The sequence below is a fragment of the Molossus molossus genome, unplaced genomic scaffold (genome assembly GCF_014108415.1).
Source record: "Molossus molossus isolate mMolMol1 unplaced genomic scaffold, mMolMol1.p scaffold_m16_p_9, whole genome shotgun sequence".
Lineage (NCBI taxonomy): Eukaryota > Metazoa > Chordata > Mammalia > Chiroptera > Molossidae > Molossus > Molossus molossus.
Genome location: NW_023425403.1, coordinates 81,270,473 through 81,290,946, shown reverse-complemented (window position 1 = coordinate 81,290,946; position 20,474 = coordinate 81,270,473). Strand labels below are relative to the sequence as shown.

The following is a 20,474-nucleotide window of genomic DNA, read 5'->3' as shown; positions in this document are numbered from 1 at the left end:
AAGAAATTTTATAGGGAATCAATAGTAGAGTAGGTGAAGCCAAGAAGCAAACCATCTATTTGAAATATAAGGAAGCAAAAAATACCTAATCAGAACAAAAAATTAAAAAAAAAAAAAAAAAAGGATAGTGTAAGGAGCCTCTGGGACAACTTCAAGCATACCAACATTCCCATCATGGGGGTACCAGAAGAAGAAGAAAGAGAGCAAGAAATTAAAAATCTATTTGAAAGAAATAATGACAGCAAACTTCCCTAACTTGAAGAAAACAGACATACAAGTCCAGGAAGCACAGAAGTCCCAAACAAGATGAACCCCAATAGGCCCACACCAAGACATATCATCATCAAAATGCAAAAGGTTCAAGACAAAGAGAGAATCTTAAAAGCAGCAAGAGAAAAGCAGTTGTTACCTATAAGGGAGTTTCCATAAGACTGTCAGCTAATTTCTCAAAAGAAACTTTGCAGGCCAGAAGGGAGTAGCAAGAAATATTCAGAGTGATGAAAAGCAAAAACCTACAACCAAGATTACTCTATCCTGCAAAGCTGTCATTTAGAATTGATGGCCATATAAAGACTTTCCCAGACAAGAAAAAGCTAAAGGAGTTCATCACCACCAAACCAGTATTATATGAAATGTTGATTGGTCTTCTTAAAGAAGAAGAACAAAAATATGAGCAATAAAATGACAATAAATACATATTTATCAACAATTGAATCTACTAATAAAATGAGCAAGCAGAATAGAAACAGACTCGTAGATACAGAGAACTTTTTGTTGATTGCCAGATGGGAGGAGATTGGGTGGATGGGTGAAAACGGTGAAGGAATTAAGAAATACAAATTGGTTGTTAGAATGACAAACCTCAAATGGAGAAGGGGAGGGAGTACTGGAAGAGATAAACCAAAGAATTTTATATGCATATATGCATAACCAATTGACACAGATATTAGTGTGGGGAAGGTTGAGGTCAAAGAGAAAAAAGGGGCAGATATCTATAACACATCCAACAATAAAGATAAGTTTAAAGCTCTGGTTGGTTTGGCTCAGAGGTTAGAGTATCGGCCTATGGACCAGAGAGTCCCAGGTTTGGTTTCTGCTAAGGGCATGTACCTCAGTTGCAGTTCGTCCCCGGCTCTGGTTGGGGTTGTGTGAGTGGCAACCACTCGATGTGTCTCTTTCACATCGATGTTTCTCTTTCTGTCTTCCTCCCTCTTTCCTTCTTGCTCTATCTGAAGATAAATGCAAAAAATGTCTTCGGGTGAGGATCAAAAAAAAACAAAAAACAAAAAAGATATGTTTAAAAACAAAAAATAAAGAGTTAAGTCCCATAAATGAAAGTGGAAAGTACTAACAAATCTTTTCCCTTTGAAATGTCATGTTATGGAATACCAGGTCAATGAATTCTTATTTCGTTTACCTATATGTTATCTCCTCTCTTTAGCATTGACTTGTTTCCAACAATGCAGTAAAATATAAATAATAATGTTAGTCATGGACCTACACCAAGGATGCTGCTATAGGTGGATTAAGTATTTAGAATGAATGTAACAATGAAAAACAAGAGAAAGCGGTTATAACCAATCAATTGTTTCTTGTGGAACTTTAGAGCTTCAGAAAACAGAGTAATCTCTCTATGAAAGAAAGAAAGAAAGAAAGAAAGAAAGAAAGAAAGAAAGAAAGAAAGAAAGAAAGAAAGAAAGAAAAGACATGCCTAGGGGGAAGTACCACAAAAGCAAACATGAAAATTAATATTGCTTATATGAGAAATTGTTTAGTGATTGAAATTAAGTTATTGGTGAGGGAAAAATGGTATTCTTAGTTTATTTATATATTATTATGTGCTCATAATAAAAAATGTATAAAATTGAAGATATTAAGATGTCATCTACCACCTTATTACCCAATCATAAATGCTGATGGTATATCCTTATAAATATTAGATGCCTATCCCCCACTTAATTTTTATGTGTAAATGTGTATACATAAGTTTTTTAAAAGTTCTGATATTATATATTCTGATTTTATTAAATTCTGTTTAACGTAAATTTTTAAGCATTGTTCCATTTTATTAATTGTTCTTACATTAACATTTGACTAGAGTGCTAACATATAGATAGCTAGTCTACAAGGTATTTATCCAATCCCTTTGTGATAGGCAGAAAGCTCCCAGCAAGAATGTCCATAGCCTAATCCCTAAAATCTGCAAATATGTTATAGTTCATTGAAAAAGGCAGTTCTCAAGTGTAAATGGGGTTACAGAATGTAATTTAGAGAGATTGTCTGAGTTGTCTGATTGGACCCAGTCTAATAATATGAACCCTTAAAAGCAGAGAAGTTTTTCCAGCTGGAGGCAAAAGAGATACAACAGAAGGAGAAGTAAGAGAAATTCTAAATTTGAGAAATCTGCTTGGGTGGTTTGAAGATGGAGAGAACTTGACAAGGAATATGAACAGCCCTAAGTAGCTGAGAAAATCTCCTGGTTGACAAGGAGCAAGAAAATAGGACCTCATTTCGACAGCCACACAAAACTCAATTTGGCTAACAATGCTCAATCATGGTCAAAGATTTTTTTGTTCTGCCTTGTTCACTATTATAATTCCAAAACCCAAAATGTACATTTAATTTGCTGAATGAATAACTAAATAAATGAATTATATTGCTACTTTTGTAGATTTTTTTTAAATTTATTTTTGCTTTATTGATATTAGAGACAGGAAGGGAGAGAGAGAGAGAGATAGAAACATCGATGAGAGAGAACATTGGCCACCTCCTGCATGTCCCCCACTGGGGATCAGGCCCACAACCTGGGCATTTGCCCTGACTGGGAATCGAACCAGTGACCTCTTGGGGCATGGGTCGACGCTCAACCACTGAACCACGCGGGCCAGGCTGTAGATTGTTTTTTAATATCACTTGTAAAGTTTTTTTTTTTTTTCTTTTGAGAGATGATTCTAATTTTCTTGATTTGTAGAAAGCAGAAGTCCTGTATTAAATATGTAACATTGATTGAACAAGACATTTAGAAGAGGAATCTATTTGATAGGAGAAAGGAAGTGCACCAAAATGAGTTACTAGAAATAAAAAAAAAATTCTATTCAGTAAAATCAGGAAAACATTATATTGTTTAGCTAATCTTATAGAAAGAGAAGCAAATAGGAAGAAAACGTAGGAGAACTCTGGAACTTGCCCATTTATTCTGGTGCAGGAGTGGAAGAATGAAGAAGGACTCAAGTACATGGAATCGAGGTTTTCTTAAAGACTGAAGCACCACTCTCCATTCCAGGCCAAAGTGTAGAATGATTTTTATTTCAATAAATAAAGTCATGAAGAGAGAAGGGCATATTGTTTATAAAAAGCTTAAATTGAGTCCAAATGCTAAAGAGTGTCTGAGTAATGCAGAACTGTGGTTTCTTCCATGGTTTGCCTAAAAGTCAAGCAATTCTGTTTCCATACTGTCTTGCTCTTGTTCCCATCAGCTTGCTCCCTGAAAATTTGACTCTTTTGTTGACCAATGGTGGGTTTGGGACTTGGGCAAATATAGCAGGTTGCTGCTTATTTTACTCTCTCCGCCCACAAGGTGCAGCCCACCAAAAACAGCACTGGGGAGCATATTTGGGAGTTAACACTTAACAATATTTTTTTTCACGATCCTTGAAATTCAAAAATCAAGGAACCATTTCTGTGTTGGTTTTTAATTATGCTGGTAGTCAATGAGCTATTTTAATGAACAAATCTGAGCCTTTTTTTCACCCTTAAAACTTTTTTTCCTATATTTTTTATGGTTGTAGATTTTCCTCATTTTTCCCACTCTATTTTGTCTTCTCTGTTATAATTTCTGTTTTTATTTATTATTGTGTTCTCTTAATAGATATTCTGCACCTGTCATTGTGTTTATCTTTCTTTAATTTTATTTATCTCTTCATTGGCCACTTTCCTCTGAGTTATAGCAAAAGAGCTGAAATGTTTCCATGCACTTCTCTGAGTTTTCTGCAGTATTCTTTGTGCTATTGCCTGTGCCTACTGTTGTTTTATATTTCACAGTTATGACTTTTAAAATGTCATATTATTTCTCATTCATGGCCACCTCTTCAAGTTTCTTGGATTCACTGCCTCCAAAAATGTTTTTGAGCATATGAACTAGAATTTTGGAAAGACATTCTTCTGTGTCTACATTAATTCCACTTCACAAGAGAATATATACTGTGATTCCTCAATGTGGTCTTGAAACTCTCATTGGCAGTACCTAGTTTCAGAATGATCCATTTACGCTGTTCATTTCCACAGAGGGAGGTCATGGAAGGTGAAGACAGTTTCCCTGAGAGATGTGCAGATTTTGATCAGAGTCAGACTGAAGGAAAGGCTCTGACATGTGGTATGTGGTGCAAGTCCCAAAACAACTGATTAAACAACCACCCTCTCCCACAATCCTACTCTTTTGACTTCTTCTCCATAGGGTACATGCTATGTATATTTTTCCAGGTCTTACTCTTATTTCCAGGGAAATGGCTCTGGGAGTTGACTTGAGAAGTTTCCTTCAATCGAGTTCCATCTCAACTGTATCTATAAAACACTGTTAGTTATTCAAATATGTCATTATTGCCCTTTGCACACGATGTACATTTATTTTTTCAATGATATTGCTAATGACAAGGTAGCAAGTTTTGAGGCAGGGGAGGAATAAGTGATATCTACACATGTCACCAACTCACTTTGAAACTAGGACAAGATTTTAGACCTATTAATTATAAACATTTTTTTTTTTTTTTTTTTTTTTTAGTGTTTGCATGCATTTAAAACCAAATACTTTGGTTTATTTTTCTTAAAAGTTTTTATACGTAACCTAAATTTCTTGGAATGATACACCATGCTGACCAAAGTGCTCCAGATTCTTCTAATCTGGAGTTCATGAAGCACAAGAAATATTATGAGCTGTTTCTTCTTAAATATTTTCTTAAAAAATAATGTAATCTTTTAACTTTATATTCTTATAGACAAATGTATTAGAAATAAGTTTCAAAACATTCAGCAGATTGTTGAAAGTGTCCACAACTCAAGAGTCTAGCAACCACTTGTAGACTATTGTTTAATTTATATTTCTTGAAATGGCTGAACCATGAAATAAACTTCTAAATCCTCACCATTTTTATGCCCTTCTCTGACTGCTCTTACCTGTTCACATCAGTGCCCTTTACCTCTAACTAGACAGAATTATATGTCCATCTTTCACCAGTCAGAGTGAGAAAGATCTCTACATCTCAATGGACTTATTGCTGTTAAACCTGAATAGCAAAGTAAAAATTCTGCTCCTTTGGCAATCTTTTACTTCCTTGCTGGTTGTGAGACTCACTTGTATCACAATACTTATAATCAATTAAGCTGCCCACTGTAAATCAAACTTCTGATCAAAGCACAGGAACCTTTAAAAAAATCTATATTTTGCAATTATTAAAATACATCTCATATAATACAGTGCATTACACAAATTCATCTCACTTATCTTAAAATCTAATATTATCAGAGCAAAGCTGATTTTAGATAATTTTCCAAAACAGAGTTACTTCAATGTTTGTACACAATGAGTATGCTAATCAAGTATGCACAATTCCTATAAGTGTTCATGAAAATATTTGTACAAATTGAATTTGTAGATTACCATCAAATTTATTGAAAGGGGTTCTGTAGCATTCAGCAGATTCTTAAAAGGATCCTTATCACAAGAGTTTAATTACTTCAGTTCCTTATTGATATACCTTCAGAATATTGTTAATTTATATTTTTATAGATGGATGAAATGTGCAATACATGTTGAATTATTTTCTATGCTTTTTTCTGATTCCTATGCCCCAATCAAATCATTTAGAAGGTAGAAATAGATCATCCCAAATCATTTAATAATTATAGCTAATATGTTTCAGAATTTAATCTGTGATTTTCGAAGATGAGTCGGGCAATATTTAAATCAGTACTCAAGCTTCTAAATTCTTTTTGTGTGATATTATATTTATGGTTATCACCTATTAAACATACTACAATAACTACTTTTGGTGATAAATAAAGACATTTATTCATTTACTTCTAAAGATGTATTCCTTCAAAGTTCTTCCATGTTTACTTAAAATATTATAAATCACATATTCTTATTTTAGAATTGGCAATTTGTAAATGACTGTGGACTTTTTTCTGCTCTCATCTTCTCTGGAAACAGGTGACACTGGCTCAGAAAGCTGTGGACCTTCTCTAAGAATCTGAGGTGAAAAATTAGGTTTCAGTGGCTCCACAGATTATTCTGGCCATGGTCATTTTAAAGATGATTCATTCCAGTTGTTCCTTTTATTTAACATTTTATATGATTACAAAATCATCACTTGAGTAAAAACAAATAATTTTATTGGATGTGTACTTGTGTAGGTACGTACAGGAGGGGAAAACTAAACATAGCTGCTTTACCTAAAACAAGAGTGTGCTAATTCCAGGGTGAAAGACAATAGCTGTTTAACAGTGCTTGGTTTTCAAATGAACTGCACTGAATTTTTAAAGATAAGAGAAAATAATATGCCTAGCTCACTGAAAAGAGGGATTTACATAAGTAGAACATAATTATCCAAGTAAGACCTTGTCGCTGAGGCTTGGGAGGGTTAATGATTATGATGATAATTAAAATGCGGAGAATTTGTAGAGCACTTTTTTGCTTTCTGAAGAGCTCGGTGTACTTCTTGTATATTATTTTCATTGATCTCTGTGCGATAGCTACATAACAGGAAGTTTAAATGTCTCAGAATAATGAAAAGAAATGTGTGACCTGTTATAACCATAAGTGATTATCAGCTTTTGGGTTTTGCCTCACCTGAAAGACTGGACCTCCAGTGACATAGCTTTTTGAAATATCATTTCAGGTCAACATTGCAAAACTGACTCTGAGGAAAGAGTGCCACCTACTGAATCAAATTTCCTGGGTTCCATCCAAGGGCTAGTCTCTCAGTTTCAGAATTGTCCTTACATGTTTACTATAAAAAATTATGGGATTGATGGCCCCATGCATGAAATACTTATTATTTTTGTTTCCAGCTTCAGCCAATTTATTTTAACAATCCAGAAGTAACATCTATACATTAACTATTTCATTCACAAACTTTTCATTTGTTTTAAAAAGTAGTGTACAAGCTAAACAAACTTAATTGTCTTATGAAGGAAATTTCTAAAACAAATGCCCGAATGTCTCTGTTTATTATAAAAGTGACCACAAGGAGGAGCTAGCACGTAACTTCTCATGGGGCAGGAAAGTTGAAGTTTCACAATTAATTGAAAGCTTTTATTTCTGGCTAAGTCAGAAGACATAAATATGTTGTTTGGAATTTATAACGCTTAAGGTAGGTTTCTCATGTTGCACAATAATCCAACTCATCTTTAAAATATGCTAATATATTTATCATTAGATATAAAGTAACAGATCTATTTTTTGCTTTGACAATTTGTTTTTATATGGTCTCTCTTAAGTACTCTACACACAAGTATACAAACACACAATTTAATTTTTTTTTCTTTATTGATTATTGAGAGAGAGAAAGGGAGAGGGGGAGAGAGAGACAGAAACATCAATGAAAGAGAACATCAATTGGTCGCCTCCTGCATGCCCCTCACTGGGGATTTGGCCCACAACCTGGGCATGTGCCCTGATCTGGAATCAACCAGCGACCTCTTGGTGCATGCTCAGTCCACTGAGTCACAACAGCCAGGCCAAACACACAATTTATTTAAGCTACACCAAACAATCTTCAATTGTAAAATTCAAATATACAAATCTCAAACTAACTTTTAAATAAAAATCTCAAAACTTTAAATGTCTTGAAATATATCATTCTTCCAGTTAGAAATTTAATTCATTTATTGTGTGAGTTTCAAACTGATAGTACTTGCCTGTTTTTGTAGGGTTAATCCTGTAATTTTATTCTTGACTCTTCATTGGAAACATATGCCCTATGCATGGGAAGAGGGCACATATATATATATATATATATGTATATGTTATCATATTCTAACATAACGTATACATAAATATAGAAAAAATAAAATGTATCATTTCTTGGCAATTTATTTAAATAACAAGATCTAATAATTTTAATAAAATTAGTAAAATAATATTCAATTAAAATAGTGTATTTTTGGAGACATTTTACATTTTTCTATTTTGTTGTTATGCAGGAGCTCTCAAAAAGTTAAAAAATTACAAACATTTCCTCTAAAGCTGAGAAATGATCATTAATTGGTGTTGCTTTATTAGAACTCATATTTATCATAAAGGAGAAAGATATGTTTTAGTAATTGTTCTACTAGTAATGTGAATTTGTCATTTGTTAAAAATGAAAGTTTTGATTAAAAGTCAGCAAGTAGCCAGTAGCTGTGTGTTAGAGGTGAGCCACTAATATCTCTAAAAGACAATGAAAACTAGGAGAACTAGCTGTGAATGAAATACTATCGTTCAGTTGAGGATTTAAATATGATATGGAAATTTCTGATCCTTATTATATTTAAAACAGTTTAGTTATTAAATTTATTTTTACAACTCTCTGTTAACAAAACAAAAAGAAAAGAAAAGAAACCAGGTAGTAAAATAATGGTAAAAATTATGGAGAAGAAAATAGTGATGAATTTCCCATTCATATAAACAGTGGCTGGGTTGAAAATAGCATAAAAAATCTCTTAAGAACTGTATTTTAGCCTTGGCCGGTTTGGCTCAGCGGTTGGAGTGTTGGCCTGCGGACCAGAGAATCCTGGGTTTGGTTCCTGCTAGGGGCACATACCAAAAAAAAAAAAAAAAGAAAGAACTGTATTTTATTGACTCAAGAATATGGCAAGCAGGACAAGTTTTAGAAGGATATTATAACTGTTACATTATAGCTCTAGGCACATAAACTCTCTGAACTATGACTACAACTAGTAAATATGAATTTTAAATAATCTCTCAGAGACCAAATTAAATAACTTCAACAACATAAAATTTAATTTAAAAAGGAGCTTTAAGATTATTTTTAATATTAATTCAATTATTGATTTAATGTAGCAATATTAATCAGTCTTTATCAGTCTATAACAATAGACATTAAAACTTCTGTTTGAAACTATTTCAATATATCAATTTATTTTAAACCTCACTTAGCAAAATATCTTATTAATTAAAAACTTTAGGATTATATATGTCTTTCCAAGTAAGTTCTCTCAATGAGTGTGCATACTTACATATTTTTATTAAATCACAGAAGATCTTTGATTATTCTATATATATATGGAATAATATAATTTTGATGAAGGTTAAGATTATCATTTACAATTATAAGTAATGATTATAAACCAGTCTCTTCTTGAGAAATGAAGTTGTAGGTATCGTTAGTTATGAATAATACTACATTTTTCTATATTCTTTAACAAGATTTCTTATGCTTATAGCCTGCTTACCACAGTACAAAACCAGTAGGATTTTTGAACTCTTTGACCATATTCATATCATTTCTGTTTTGAAAAAAATAAGCTCAATATTTTAAACATAATCTAAAAAATACCTCGAGAACTATATTATAAACAGAAAAATTATAGTTAGTGAAAAAAAACAGAACTTATGAGATAGTGAAAACTTAAAAGTAATTATAGCTTAAAATTTGTGTCTAGTTAAAGGGATGCCAAACAATGAGAAGTATTAGTTGATCAGTTTTCTTTAAAAATAAAATAAGGATGAGATATAAATGAATTTCTTTTGAGTTTTTAACAACAGACCTCAATACTACAACTTATATAAAATATAAGTTATCTGATATAGTTCTATTTTGCTCCCTTTGAAAGAAGCCCTTTGGTATACACCATAAGCATGGTAGCTCTCTGTCTATCCATAATTACTCTGGATAGATGTGGACAAAATCATGTCTAAGAAGACATGTTTCCTATCACTGGTCTCAGACAACTTGTTTCCCCCCTTATTTGCATAAAAGAACATCTAATTAAGGCTAATCAATAAACCATACTACCCTTTCTTGGATTTTTCATTCTCTTTTTTTGCCTTATCATATACCTCAAATAAGCATATTTTATGACTTTGCTTGAATTAGTATGTAATGCATAAAAAGCCATAAATTTATTGTATTAAAAATAATGATTAATTAATGAGCATATAATCACTACTCTTTATTTAAGTCAGTTGCTGCTTTTATAGCCTCAAAACCTCACCTTCCAAGGTGTATGTGTTGGAACAGAGGTACCAACCTCAAAGAGGTGTAAAGATCAGTTTTCACAAGGTGGCATGGTTAAGCACCCACTGAACACAAAACAATCCAGATTTCTACAAAGCTCTAGCTCACTTGTTTAGCAAAGGTATATGTATGACAAACTACTTATTAGAGAAAATACAACGCCATTTTAGGATTTGAAGATCTGGCTGTTAGGAGCTCCTCCTTAAAATTTTCAACTGTTAAAGATAAGTCTCTGAAGAGAGTGATGAATTTTGTATCGAGATCTGACTGCAAATTCAGACTATAGGTTATATCACTGAATCCACTGGGAAATAAATAACTTTTTTTAACCTAAATGCTTAAGCAATTATTCCAACAATAATCATCAGAACTTTCTTGTAATTGGTCTGAATTTGATTTTCTTTGAATCCTGAATGATTTATGTTACAAACTTGTACGTTAGTCATTCAGAATTTATAAATGGCAACTTAACTTCAGTATTTATGAATTGTGATCAATACTGTAGCAATCAAAACACTCACCTTTTCTATTTCAATACTTCAATTTCTTTTTCCTTCTTAACTCTTTGCAAGAATGGCTGGATCACAGGCAAACCAGTCCTCACTTGTGGATGTTTGTGCTAAGAGTTTGGGAAGAAAGAGTCTCTGAGATTAGGTATTGAAGTTGGAAAAGTAAAGCAATCAGGGTCCTCTTTCTCCCCCCTCCCCAAACCTCTGTGTGTGCGGTTGTTTTGGTGGTGTTATTTACAAAATGTGAATCTTAATTGATCACCCAAAGATCTGCCTTCAGATTTATGGTTCAGCTTCTATGCATAAGAGCTTTGGTAAATGTGGTTATCAATATATTTCGTCTTAAGGAGATAACATCCAAATTGCCTTATGGAACTTTAATAACAAGCTTGAGGCGAACAAAACACAAATACTGTGTGTGTTTGGGTGCATGCCCACTTTACCTTGAATCTGGCCTGGTTAGTATTTGACTGAAAAGGGTAGAGCCCTAAGTTTTATTTAGCCACCTTTGAGTTTTGACAAACTACAAAGGTTGAATTGACAGTAAGCCTTTCTCCTTAAAGGAGAGACTCTTTTCCTCTGGGGAAACACTGCCTCTCTTTCACTGGGATTCTACTTTTCTTCTGAAACACTTTCATAATCAAGTGACTTTTCTTGCATGTGTGCCTGGGGACAGTTGATTTTTCTCAGAGGATAAAGAAAGTTACATATTGACTGCTGTTGCTCCTGGTGTGTTTGCACCAGCGCGGGCAGAAGCGGGCGCGCGAGCGCCCTCGCATTCACACACACTCATTGAAATACACATCATACCCCCCAGAAACACACACGCACCTGCACGCGCACGTGCGCGCGCGCCTGTACACACACACATCCCTCTGCACCTCATTCAGACGGGTCCACGCTCAGCCAGAGATCCGTGGCTCCCTTGCTATGGGTGTGTCGATGGTGCCGATGTATATGTATGTGCATGTGCGTGTGTGTGTGCTGTGTGGTGTGTGTGTATACAGAAACCTAGCAGGAAGACCGCAGCTACCTCATTCTGCAAGCAAGCTGGGAGTCCGGTGCCTGTGCACATCGGACAAAAAATTAAATGCTGTCAAACTTTTTTTTTTTCTTTCTAATTTTCTCTTTTTTAGAGGAAGACGGTGAAGGACCCTCCCAGTAGTCTAGTACTCGGAAGACCCGGCGGCGAGGCCCCGGGCACCTCCGCGATAGCGGAGCGCAGGGCTCGGGTAGCCCCGCTGGTTGGTCTCTCATCTAACTGATCTAATCAATGACTCTGAAGCGCTAGGGTTTCTGGCTCCGCCCCCGCCTGTCTCCTCTCTGCCTTCCATTGGGCGTGTGCCACGGAGGCAGGGCTTTGCTCCTCGCGCGGATTGGCTGGCAGGGAATCAGTATCAATGTTTAAGCGGCGGCGTGAGGTGAATAGAGTCAGTCAGCTAGAGGCGCTGGGGAGAGAGCCGGGACTGCGAGCCGGGCGGATGCGGCAGCGGCGGAGGGCGGCTGGGGAGACGCTACTCCAACTGTTGAATTTTCGTCTTTCTTTTCCTTCTATGCTTTGCTGGCGGAGATGGATTTATTTGCTTTGATAGCCGCACGTCTTTCGCTGGCTGTGAGCTGATCCTGACAGACACCAGATTGAAAGAGACCACCCGTGACAGAAAAGGAGGAAAAAAAAAAAAATTTAAAAGCCTCCACAACGGACTGCACAATTAACTATGCACACCGGGCTGGACTTTGTGAATAGAGCATTGGGAGGAAAATCCTGAACTACAATGCGGGGCTAAGCTGTGAGCACTCACTGGAATCCTGATCCCCCCACCCCAAGACTCAAAGATTTTGGGGTTCCTCAAGCCTAACCAAAAGAAAAGGGTTTCTTCTTCTTCTTCTTTTTTAATAAACAAATAAACACACCTAGCAAAACAGACGCCTTGTTTTTCCCCGAACCTTGGACTCCGGCAGAGAGAGGTAGAGTAAAAGTGCTGTTGGATTCAGCTTCACCTTTCTCCTTCCCTCCCTCCCTTTCTCTCGCTTTTTCATTTTCCTCCAAAATATGAATCTGGCTTTCCTTTCTATGGAGTGAGTCAGAGAAAGCGTTAGGAAGAAGCCGCAACTAATGTCTGTGAAGGGAGGACCGTGAGGCGAGAGTGAATACGATTCGTTCCGCTGCCTCTGACTCATCCGGCTGATCGGAACACCTGCATTTCTGGATGTGTCATTCCCGTATGTCTAGGCTCCTCGAGAACCCGAAATAATGTGTAGACAGACCTGCGCCTAATATCCCCTCGGAGGTAGCCCCCCGGGGTGGGCGCCGCTGGCTGGACTCGCGCGGACGCAGCTCCTCACCCCTGGCCTCCCGGAGTCGCCCAGAGACTGAGGGAGACTGCAGAATGTGTCACGCCAAACCTTGATGTGGTTCTTTCCTCCAGCCCACTCCTACTATTAAAAAAAAAAAAAAAAAAAATTTGAAGGAAAAAATACCCGCACTTTGTTCGCTTCAAATATTCACCACTTTTATTCATCGCCAAGGTTTTCCCTTCTAGATGAAGAGGACTGGGAGACAGGGCCATTGGAAGGAGATGCTGAATAGAAAGAAAAGAGAGGCACTTGACAGCCCAGCCTTGTGAATGCAGAGACTGTTTCCCTTCTAGCGAGAGACAGGGAGAGTGTGTGTGCGAGGACTGGGAGGTGGCTCCCCCTTCCTTTTTATTCCGCCTTCCCCACCCCCTTCGAATCTGCACATCCAACCATGAGTTGCCTGTTGATTTCCTTTCGCCTAAGAAGCAAAGCAAACTGGAATTAAACTGCAGCGAGAGAAGTCCTTGCTCGCGGGGAGAGAATGGGATGGTAGCGGCGGCTACTGGCTTCGCGCAGAGAAATCCCTGAGTGTGTTCTCCGAACAGAGGCGGAGATACACCGATACATCCCCCCGCCCCCCTCCCTATAGACTCACACCGCAAACGCTGATCCGGCTGTGGCTTTCTTGACTTTGAGGGAAAGCCTTTTCGGAGGAAGAGAGGGAGGAGCTTGGTGGAGGGAGGAAACTACAAATCGGGACACTAGTTCTTTGCGCTGCATTTCCTCCCCTCCCTTTGGCTGCTCGGAAAGGAGAGAGAAAAAATACGCTTGGCAGGGAGATGCAGTCCGCCGCCGCCGCCGCCGCCGCCGCCGCCGCCGCCTCAGCCAAAAATGCAAGATTAGATCTCTAAATGCAGCAAAACACTGCCTGAAAACAGACCAGCCGGAGAAGCAAGCAGGCATTTCACAGCTCTCCGGGAAAGCTTCAAAATATAACTGATTCTCTCTTCATTGCTCCCCATCCCCATCAATTTTATCACTGGAGGCGACCAGAAACAAGTAAGGATTTCACTTTCTGATCTGCCTGGAGACACACCTCCCCGCTCCCTCCCCCACCCAATGTGAGGAGTATTCCGGAGGCTACTGGCGGGAGTGGATTTGCAGCGTCCTAGCGGGAGCGAGGAAAACCTACGCATTCTATGCTCATTATCATCCCCTCCCCAGACTCGATTTACATCTTCTCGCCAGCGTAGTCGCTCAAGTTTGAGTCGTCTCAAGTTCCGGTGGCAGAGACAAAGCCCAGGGCTTGCCCCAGCCGCAGGGAGCCGCCGCCTTGCTCCATGCTCGTGCAGCTTTGCTGCGCCGCTGCTTCTCGCTCAGTGCGGATGCTGTAGATCAACAGGTTCGGGAACTTGAGCGGAATAAGGAGGGACCGCCGGGTGCCGCAGCCCGGGAGCCAAGGAAAGGAAGGACCCACAGACTTGTGGCTGGTGTCGCGCGCGCATGCTGCGCGGAGGCTCCAGGCTGACGCGCACCCATCAGCTCTCCCCTCCAGTCCGGCTGCTCCGGCCCCCACCCCAAGGGTCTGGGATGTATCTTTCCATCTGTTGCTGTTTTCTGCTATGGGCCCCTGCCCTGACACTCAAAAACCTCAACTACTCCGTGCCGGAGGAGCAGGGGGCCGGCACGGTGATCGGCAACATCGGCAAGGATGCTCGACTGCAGCCAGGGATTCAGCCTGCAGAGCGCGGAGGCAGCGGGCGCAGCAAGTCCGGTAGCTACCGGGTGCTGGAGAACTCCGCGCCTCACCTGCTGGACGTGGACGCTGACAGCGGGCTCCTCTACACCAAGCAGCGCATCGACCGTGAGTCCCTATGCCGCCACAACGCCAAATGCCAGTTGTCCCTCGAGGTATTCGCCAACGACAAGGAGATCTGCATGATCAAGGTGGAAATCCAGGACATCAACGACAATTCGCCCTCCTTCCCTTCGGACCAGATTGAGATGGACATCTCAGAGAATGCCGCCCCTGGCACCCGCTTCCCCCTTACCAGTGCACACGACCCCGACGCCGGGGAGAACGGGCTCCGAACCTATCTTCTCACGCGTGACGACCACGGCCTCTTCTCGCTGGACGTCAAGTCCCGCGGCGATGGCACCAAGTTCCCAGAGCTGGTGATCCAGAAGGCACTGGACCGTGAGCAGCAGAACCACCACACACTCGTGCTGACCGCCTTGGATGGTGGCGAGCCGCCTCGCTCAGCCACTGTGCAGATCAACGTGAAGGTGATTGACTCCAACGACAATAGCCCAGTCTTCGAGGCGCCCTCCTACCTGGTGGAACTGCCTGAGAACGCCCCAATGGGCACCGTGGTAATTGATCTGAACGCCACTGACGCCGACGAGGGTCCCAATGGTGAAGTGCTCTACTCCTTTAGCAGCTATGTGCCAGATCGCGTGCGGGAGCTGTTCTCCATCGACCCCAAGACCGGCCTGATCCGTGTCAAAGGCAACCTGGACTATGAGGAGAATGGAATGCTGGAGATCGACGTGCAGGCCCGAGACCTGGGTCCCAACCCCATCCCGGCCCACTGCAAGGTCACTGTCAAGCTCATCGACCGCAACGACAACGCGCCGTCCATTGGTTTCGTCTCTGTGCGCCAGGGGGCGCTGAGTGAGGCCGCCCCGCCAGGCACCGTCATAGCCCTAGTGCGGGTCACTGACCGCGACTCGGGCAAGAACGGGCAGCTGCAGTGCCGGGTCCTGGGCGGGGGTGGGACGGCCGGCGGCGGCGGTCTGGGAGGGTCTGGAGGTTCTGTGCCCTTCAAGCTTGAGGAAAACTATGACAACTTCTACACGGTAGTGACTGACCGCCCGCTGGACCGGGAGACACAGGACGAGTACAACGTGACTATCGTGGCGCGGGACGGGGGCTCACCTCCACTCAATTCCACCAAGTCGTTCGCTGTCAAGATTCTGGACGAGAACGACAACCCTCCTCGTTTCACCAAGGGACTCTACGTGCTGCAGGTGCACGAGAACAACATCCCAGGAGAGTACCTGGGCTCGGTGCTCGCCCAGGACCCCGATCTGGGCCAAAACGGCACAGTGTCCTACTCCATCCTGCCCTCGCACATCGGCGACGTGTCCATCTACACATATGTGTCTGTGAACCCCACCAACGGGGCCATCTACGCCCTGCGCTCCTTTAACTATGAGCAGACCAAGGCTTTTGAGTTCAAGGTGCTTGCTAAGGACTCTGGGGCGCCCGCACACTTGGAGAGCAACGCTACTGTGAGGGTGACAGTGCTAGACGTGAATGACAACGCGCCGGTGATCGTACTGCCCACGCTGCAGAACGACACCGCTGAGCTGCAAGTGCCCCGCAACGCGGGCCTGGGTTACCTGGTGAGCACCGTGCGCGCCCTTGACAGCGACTTCGGGGAAAGCGGGCGCCTCACCTACGAGATCGTAGACGGTAACGACGACCACCTGTTTGAAATAGATCCGTCCAGCGGTGAGATCCGCACGCTGCACCCATTTTGGGAGGACGTGACTCCGGTGGTGGAGCTGGTAGTGAAGGTGACTGACCACGGCAAGCCTACCCTGTCCGCTGTGGCCAAACTCATCATCCGCTCGGTGAGCGGCTCCTTGCCCGAGGGGGTTCCCCGGGTGAATGGCGAGCAGCACCACTGGGACATGTCTCTGCCGCTCATCGTGACTCTGAGCACTATTTCTATCATCCTTCTAGCTGCCATGATCACCATCGCCGTCAAGTGCAAGCGAGAGAACAAGGAGATCCGCACTTACAACTGCCGCATCGCAGAGTACAGCCACCCGCAGTTGGGCGGGGGCAAGGGCAAGAAGAAGAAGATCAATAAAAACGATATCATGCTGGTGCAGAGCGAAGTGGAGGAAAGAAACGCCATGAACGTCATGAACGTGGTGAGCAGCCCCTCCCTGGCCACCTCCCCCATGTACTTCGACTATCAGACCCGCCTGCCCCTCAGCTCGCCCCGGTCGGAGGTGATGTATCTCAAACCAGCCTCCAACAACCTGACTGTTCCTCAGGGGCACGCGGGCTGCCACACCAGCTTCACCGGACAAGGGACTAATGCGAGCGAGACCCCGGCCACGCGGATGTCCATAATTCAGGTAGGAGACTTTTAGCATAACTGGGACTTCCCTCTATTGCTGTGTTGGGAGCTGTCCTGAAATCCTTGGTACAGGACAAGCCATACTGCCAGCAGCAGTGAGAGGGGATTTTAAAAAGTGGTTTACACTTTTTCCACTGCGTGTACATTACCTATACATATTCCCTCCCATATAGTCTAAAATCTTCAAGATGCAAATGTCCTACGTTTGTTGCGTTCTTAAAGTTTATTTTTATAGATTTAAAAATGTTAGCAGTGTTCAGTATTCATAGCTTAATTTCCTTTATTTTTATTTGATGGTCTACATTTTTTTTTTTTTCTGTAAGGAAGGATTTTCAGAGCAGAAATCATTGTTTTACTTAATTCACTTTAAAAATGAATTTAATTCCATTCAAAAAATTGATGCCAAATGAAAGACTTGTCTACCCAAATATTAAGCAGTTTACTTGAAGTACAACATAGCAACCGGCCAGAACTCCAGAGCCTGAATCAATTTGAGCTGGTTTTCACCACCATCCCCAAAGTCAGTTTTATATTTAAAAAGTGTTTTAAAGGACGTGATTTTATCTATTCTCTAGCTGAAACTGCAGCATAATGCATTAAGTTACTTAAGCTTCAGAAATGTGACATACTCTCAAGACCTTTCAAAAGTTTGAATAAATGTAGATTCTGGATAATAATGAGTAACTATCTATGAAAAATTTACATTTATTTTGTCCTGTGTTTTTCCTGTTCTGTTTTTTGGTGTCATTGAGGAATGAAGAAAGTTCACAAGAGGGTCACAGACTCATTTGGGGCTGTTGAAAACAGGAAGCAAAGTTGAACTAAAGGCACTTGCCAAAAAGAATTGCAGGATGCATTTAGTTTGCATACTGTATATATTCTGTATATCTAAGTGGTATTTAATATATAGTCGATAGTATCATTTGAAGTTATTGATATACAAAAAAAAAAAAAAAAATGATCCAGCATGTACATAGATTCTAACAACAGCAGGTGACTATATTGTGTGTCTCACTAGTTTCTTTTATCCACTACTGAGTTGTCACAGGAAAACTTAATTCTTCCCTATTATGAATGTGTGTTACTACAAATTACTCTCGATGAGTAGTTCTTGAAATTCAAAATTGAGTTTAAGTATAAGTGACACTTTAGGAGGAAGATTAGTTTGGGTCAAATGAAAATAATTTGTTTATTATTTTATGCTTTCAAAAGCAAATACCTTTTAATGACACTTGATTAAGTAATGTTTTCATTATTAAAACAGTTGTTAAATTTCATAGTCTTATCTTTTCTGAGATAAGTGTATCAAATACTAAAACTTAAAACTTATTTTCTTATAATAGTATAATGTCCTTGTAAAACAGACTCTTGTACTTGATGCCACTGAATATACTAAAGTATAAATTGCAGTAATATTAAATTCCAATTTTTATTGTTTACCATATACCAGTAATCATGATTTTTCGGAGTTTATATAAAACTGAACAAGAAATGCCTCCCTTTAAAAAAAATGTGGTTTTTATAAAAGTCTTTCTGTGACTATACAAAACTGTTATTTATGATAATCATTTTAAAGGGAGATGTTAAAATATACACTTATATATCTTTTACAGTCATCTTGCAAATACACATATGTTATATGCCTTTCTTATATTTTTACCATTGGCATTACAATGACATCACAGAGGGTTAATGCTTGATCTTTTACTTCAAGCTCTATTAGTTGAATTCTTATTTAGAGTCCATGTAAAAATGAAGTTGGTACAGTTGAATTCTCAGCAAGCCTGGTTCCTTGGTCTATTAGCAAGGAATATTCTTGGATGGAAGTATTCAGAGGTTTTGAGGGGGTGCCCATACTGTATTTACATCATAGTGTTCTTGAAGCTGGTCATTGCTTGATGAATAGATGGATGATCATGATCATAATGATGATGATGGTAATGATTATGATGATAATTATTCCTCTCATTAGCAGTAAAACTTGAGGTAAAGCAAGTCACACACACATAGACACACAGCACATACATACAAACACACCCACAGGAAGAGAGGGAGAGAGGTAGTTTAAACAGAAGACAAAAGACCTACTTCCTTGCATTTCTTTTTTTATAGAATCCTACTCCATACCATAAGGACACAGAAAAAATTGTTTTAGGTTATTGAAATTTTTTTCCAAAGTAGCTCAATTTCCCTTATTGCCCTTGCCCAGGGAATACCCTCAATATAAATTATTAAAACAAGCTCTCTTCTTTTTTCTACTGGGTTTTTGCAATCCTATAAGGGGTGCTTTATAAGTTCCTACTAAGTGAATTTTATTTTAAGTGTATCGGGTTTTTCTCAATACCTATTAGGGAGAACAGAGTAAATTTACTACAGTGACTTTTCTTTTCTCTTTTTTAAACTAGTGTGCTACAGATAATCTGAGCTGAGATGATATGTTTAAATTAAAGTGTTCAGGTATCCCATTATCTTGTTTCAAGTGCATTTATTAGTGGGTGTATTTAACACTGCCTGCTGAAGAAGCACACTATTAATCTCCTGTATTTCTGAAGGAATAATTTTAATCCATCAGAGTGCACTTGGATTAGCAGCTACTAGATCAGGTTTATCTTATTTTCCAGCATTTTGTGTACTGTTTAGAAGATGTACAGTGTATTTCTATTGATGTAATGGAAAGAGTTTCATAATTGTTTGAGATACACTGGTAAAGAGTGGTGACAAGAAACTTAGAAACTCCAGGATTTATAAGACCCATGTTACAACTCAAATTAAGAGTTATTTAAGTATTAAAAGGTTATGTGTGAGTTGTGGGGCCTACAATTTTAAGGTTAAGATTTGTAGATTCTTGGGCATAAGCGTATTTTTATTGAATATAAATACAGAACAATTATGTAAGCTAATGTAGAAAGAGGGCTTTTTGAGAACAGATTTTATTTCAGGTTTTTAAGAGATTTTATTTCAAGTATACAAGCTGAAATAAAGTGAGATTAAGAAGTGTTTAAACAATAGAATAGTATTTATAATAAAATCAGTAGTGTGACTCATAATAAAAGATTGTTATAATGAAATATAACATTTATTTTGAAAAACAGGAGCACAGATTTTGTGGTAGGTAAGGCAAATAGATTGTTAGACAAATTAATAAACACATTTTTTCATAGGAGCAATTTCCATATGAATTATTTCATATGTTAATGAGAATCTAAAATCAAGTAGAGATCATCAAAAAATGTCACAAGTAATTGTTTATTGTGGCTTATCAAGAATTATTTAAG

The 20,474-nt window shown here is 39.4% G+C and overlaps 1 protein-coding gene across 1 annotated transcript in view; it reads left to right on the top strand.

Annotated features, from left to right (window-relative positions):
- The first annotated feature begins 13,879 nt into the window (after positions 1 to 13,879).
- PCDH17 (protocadherin 17) overlaps positions 13,880 to 20,474 on the top strand; it is a 94,358-nt gene continuing 87,763 nt past the window's right edge. The window contains exon 1 of the mRNA XM_036250141.1: positions 13,880 to 17,197. Within this exon, the coding sequence (XP_036106034.1) occupies positions 14,546 to 17,197 (2,652 nt within the window). The 5' untranslated portion in view covers positions 13,880 to 14,545. The remainder of the gene's footprint in view (positions 17,198 to 20,474) is intronic.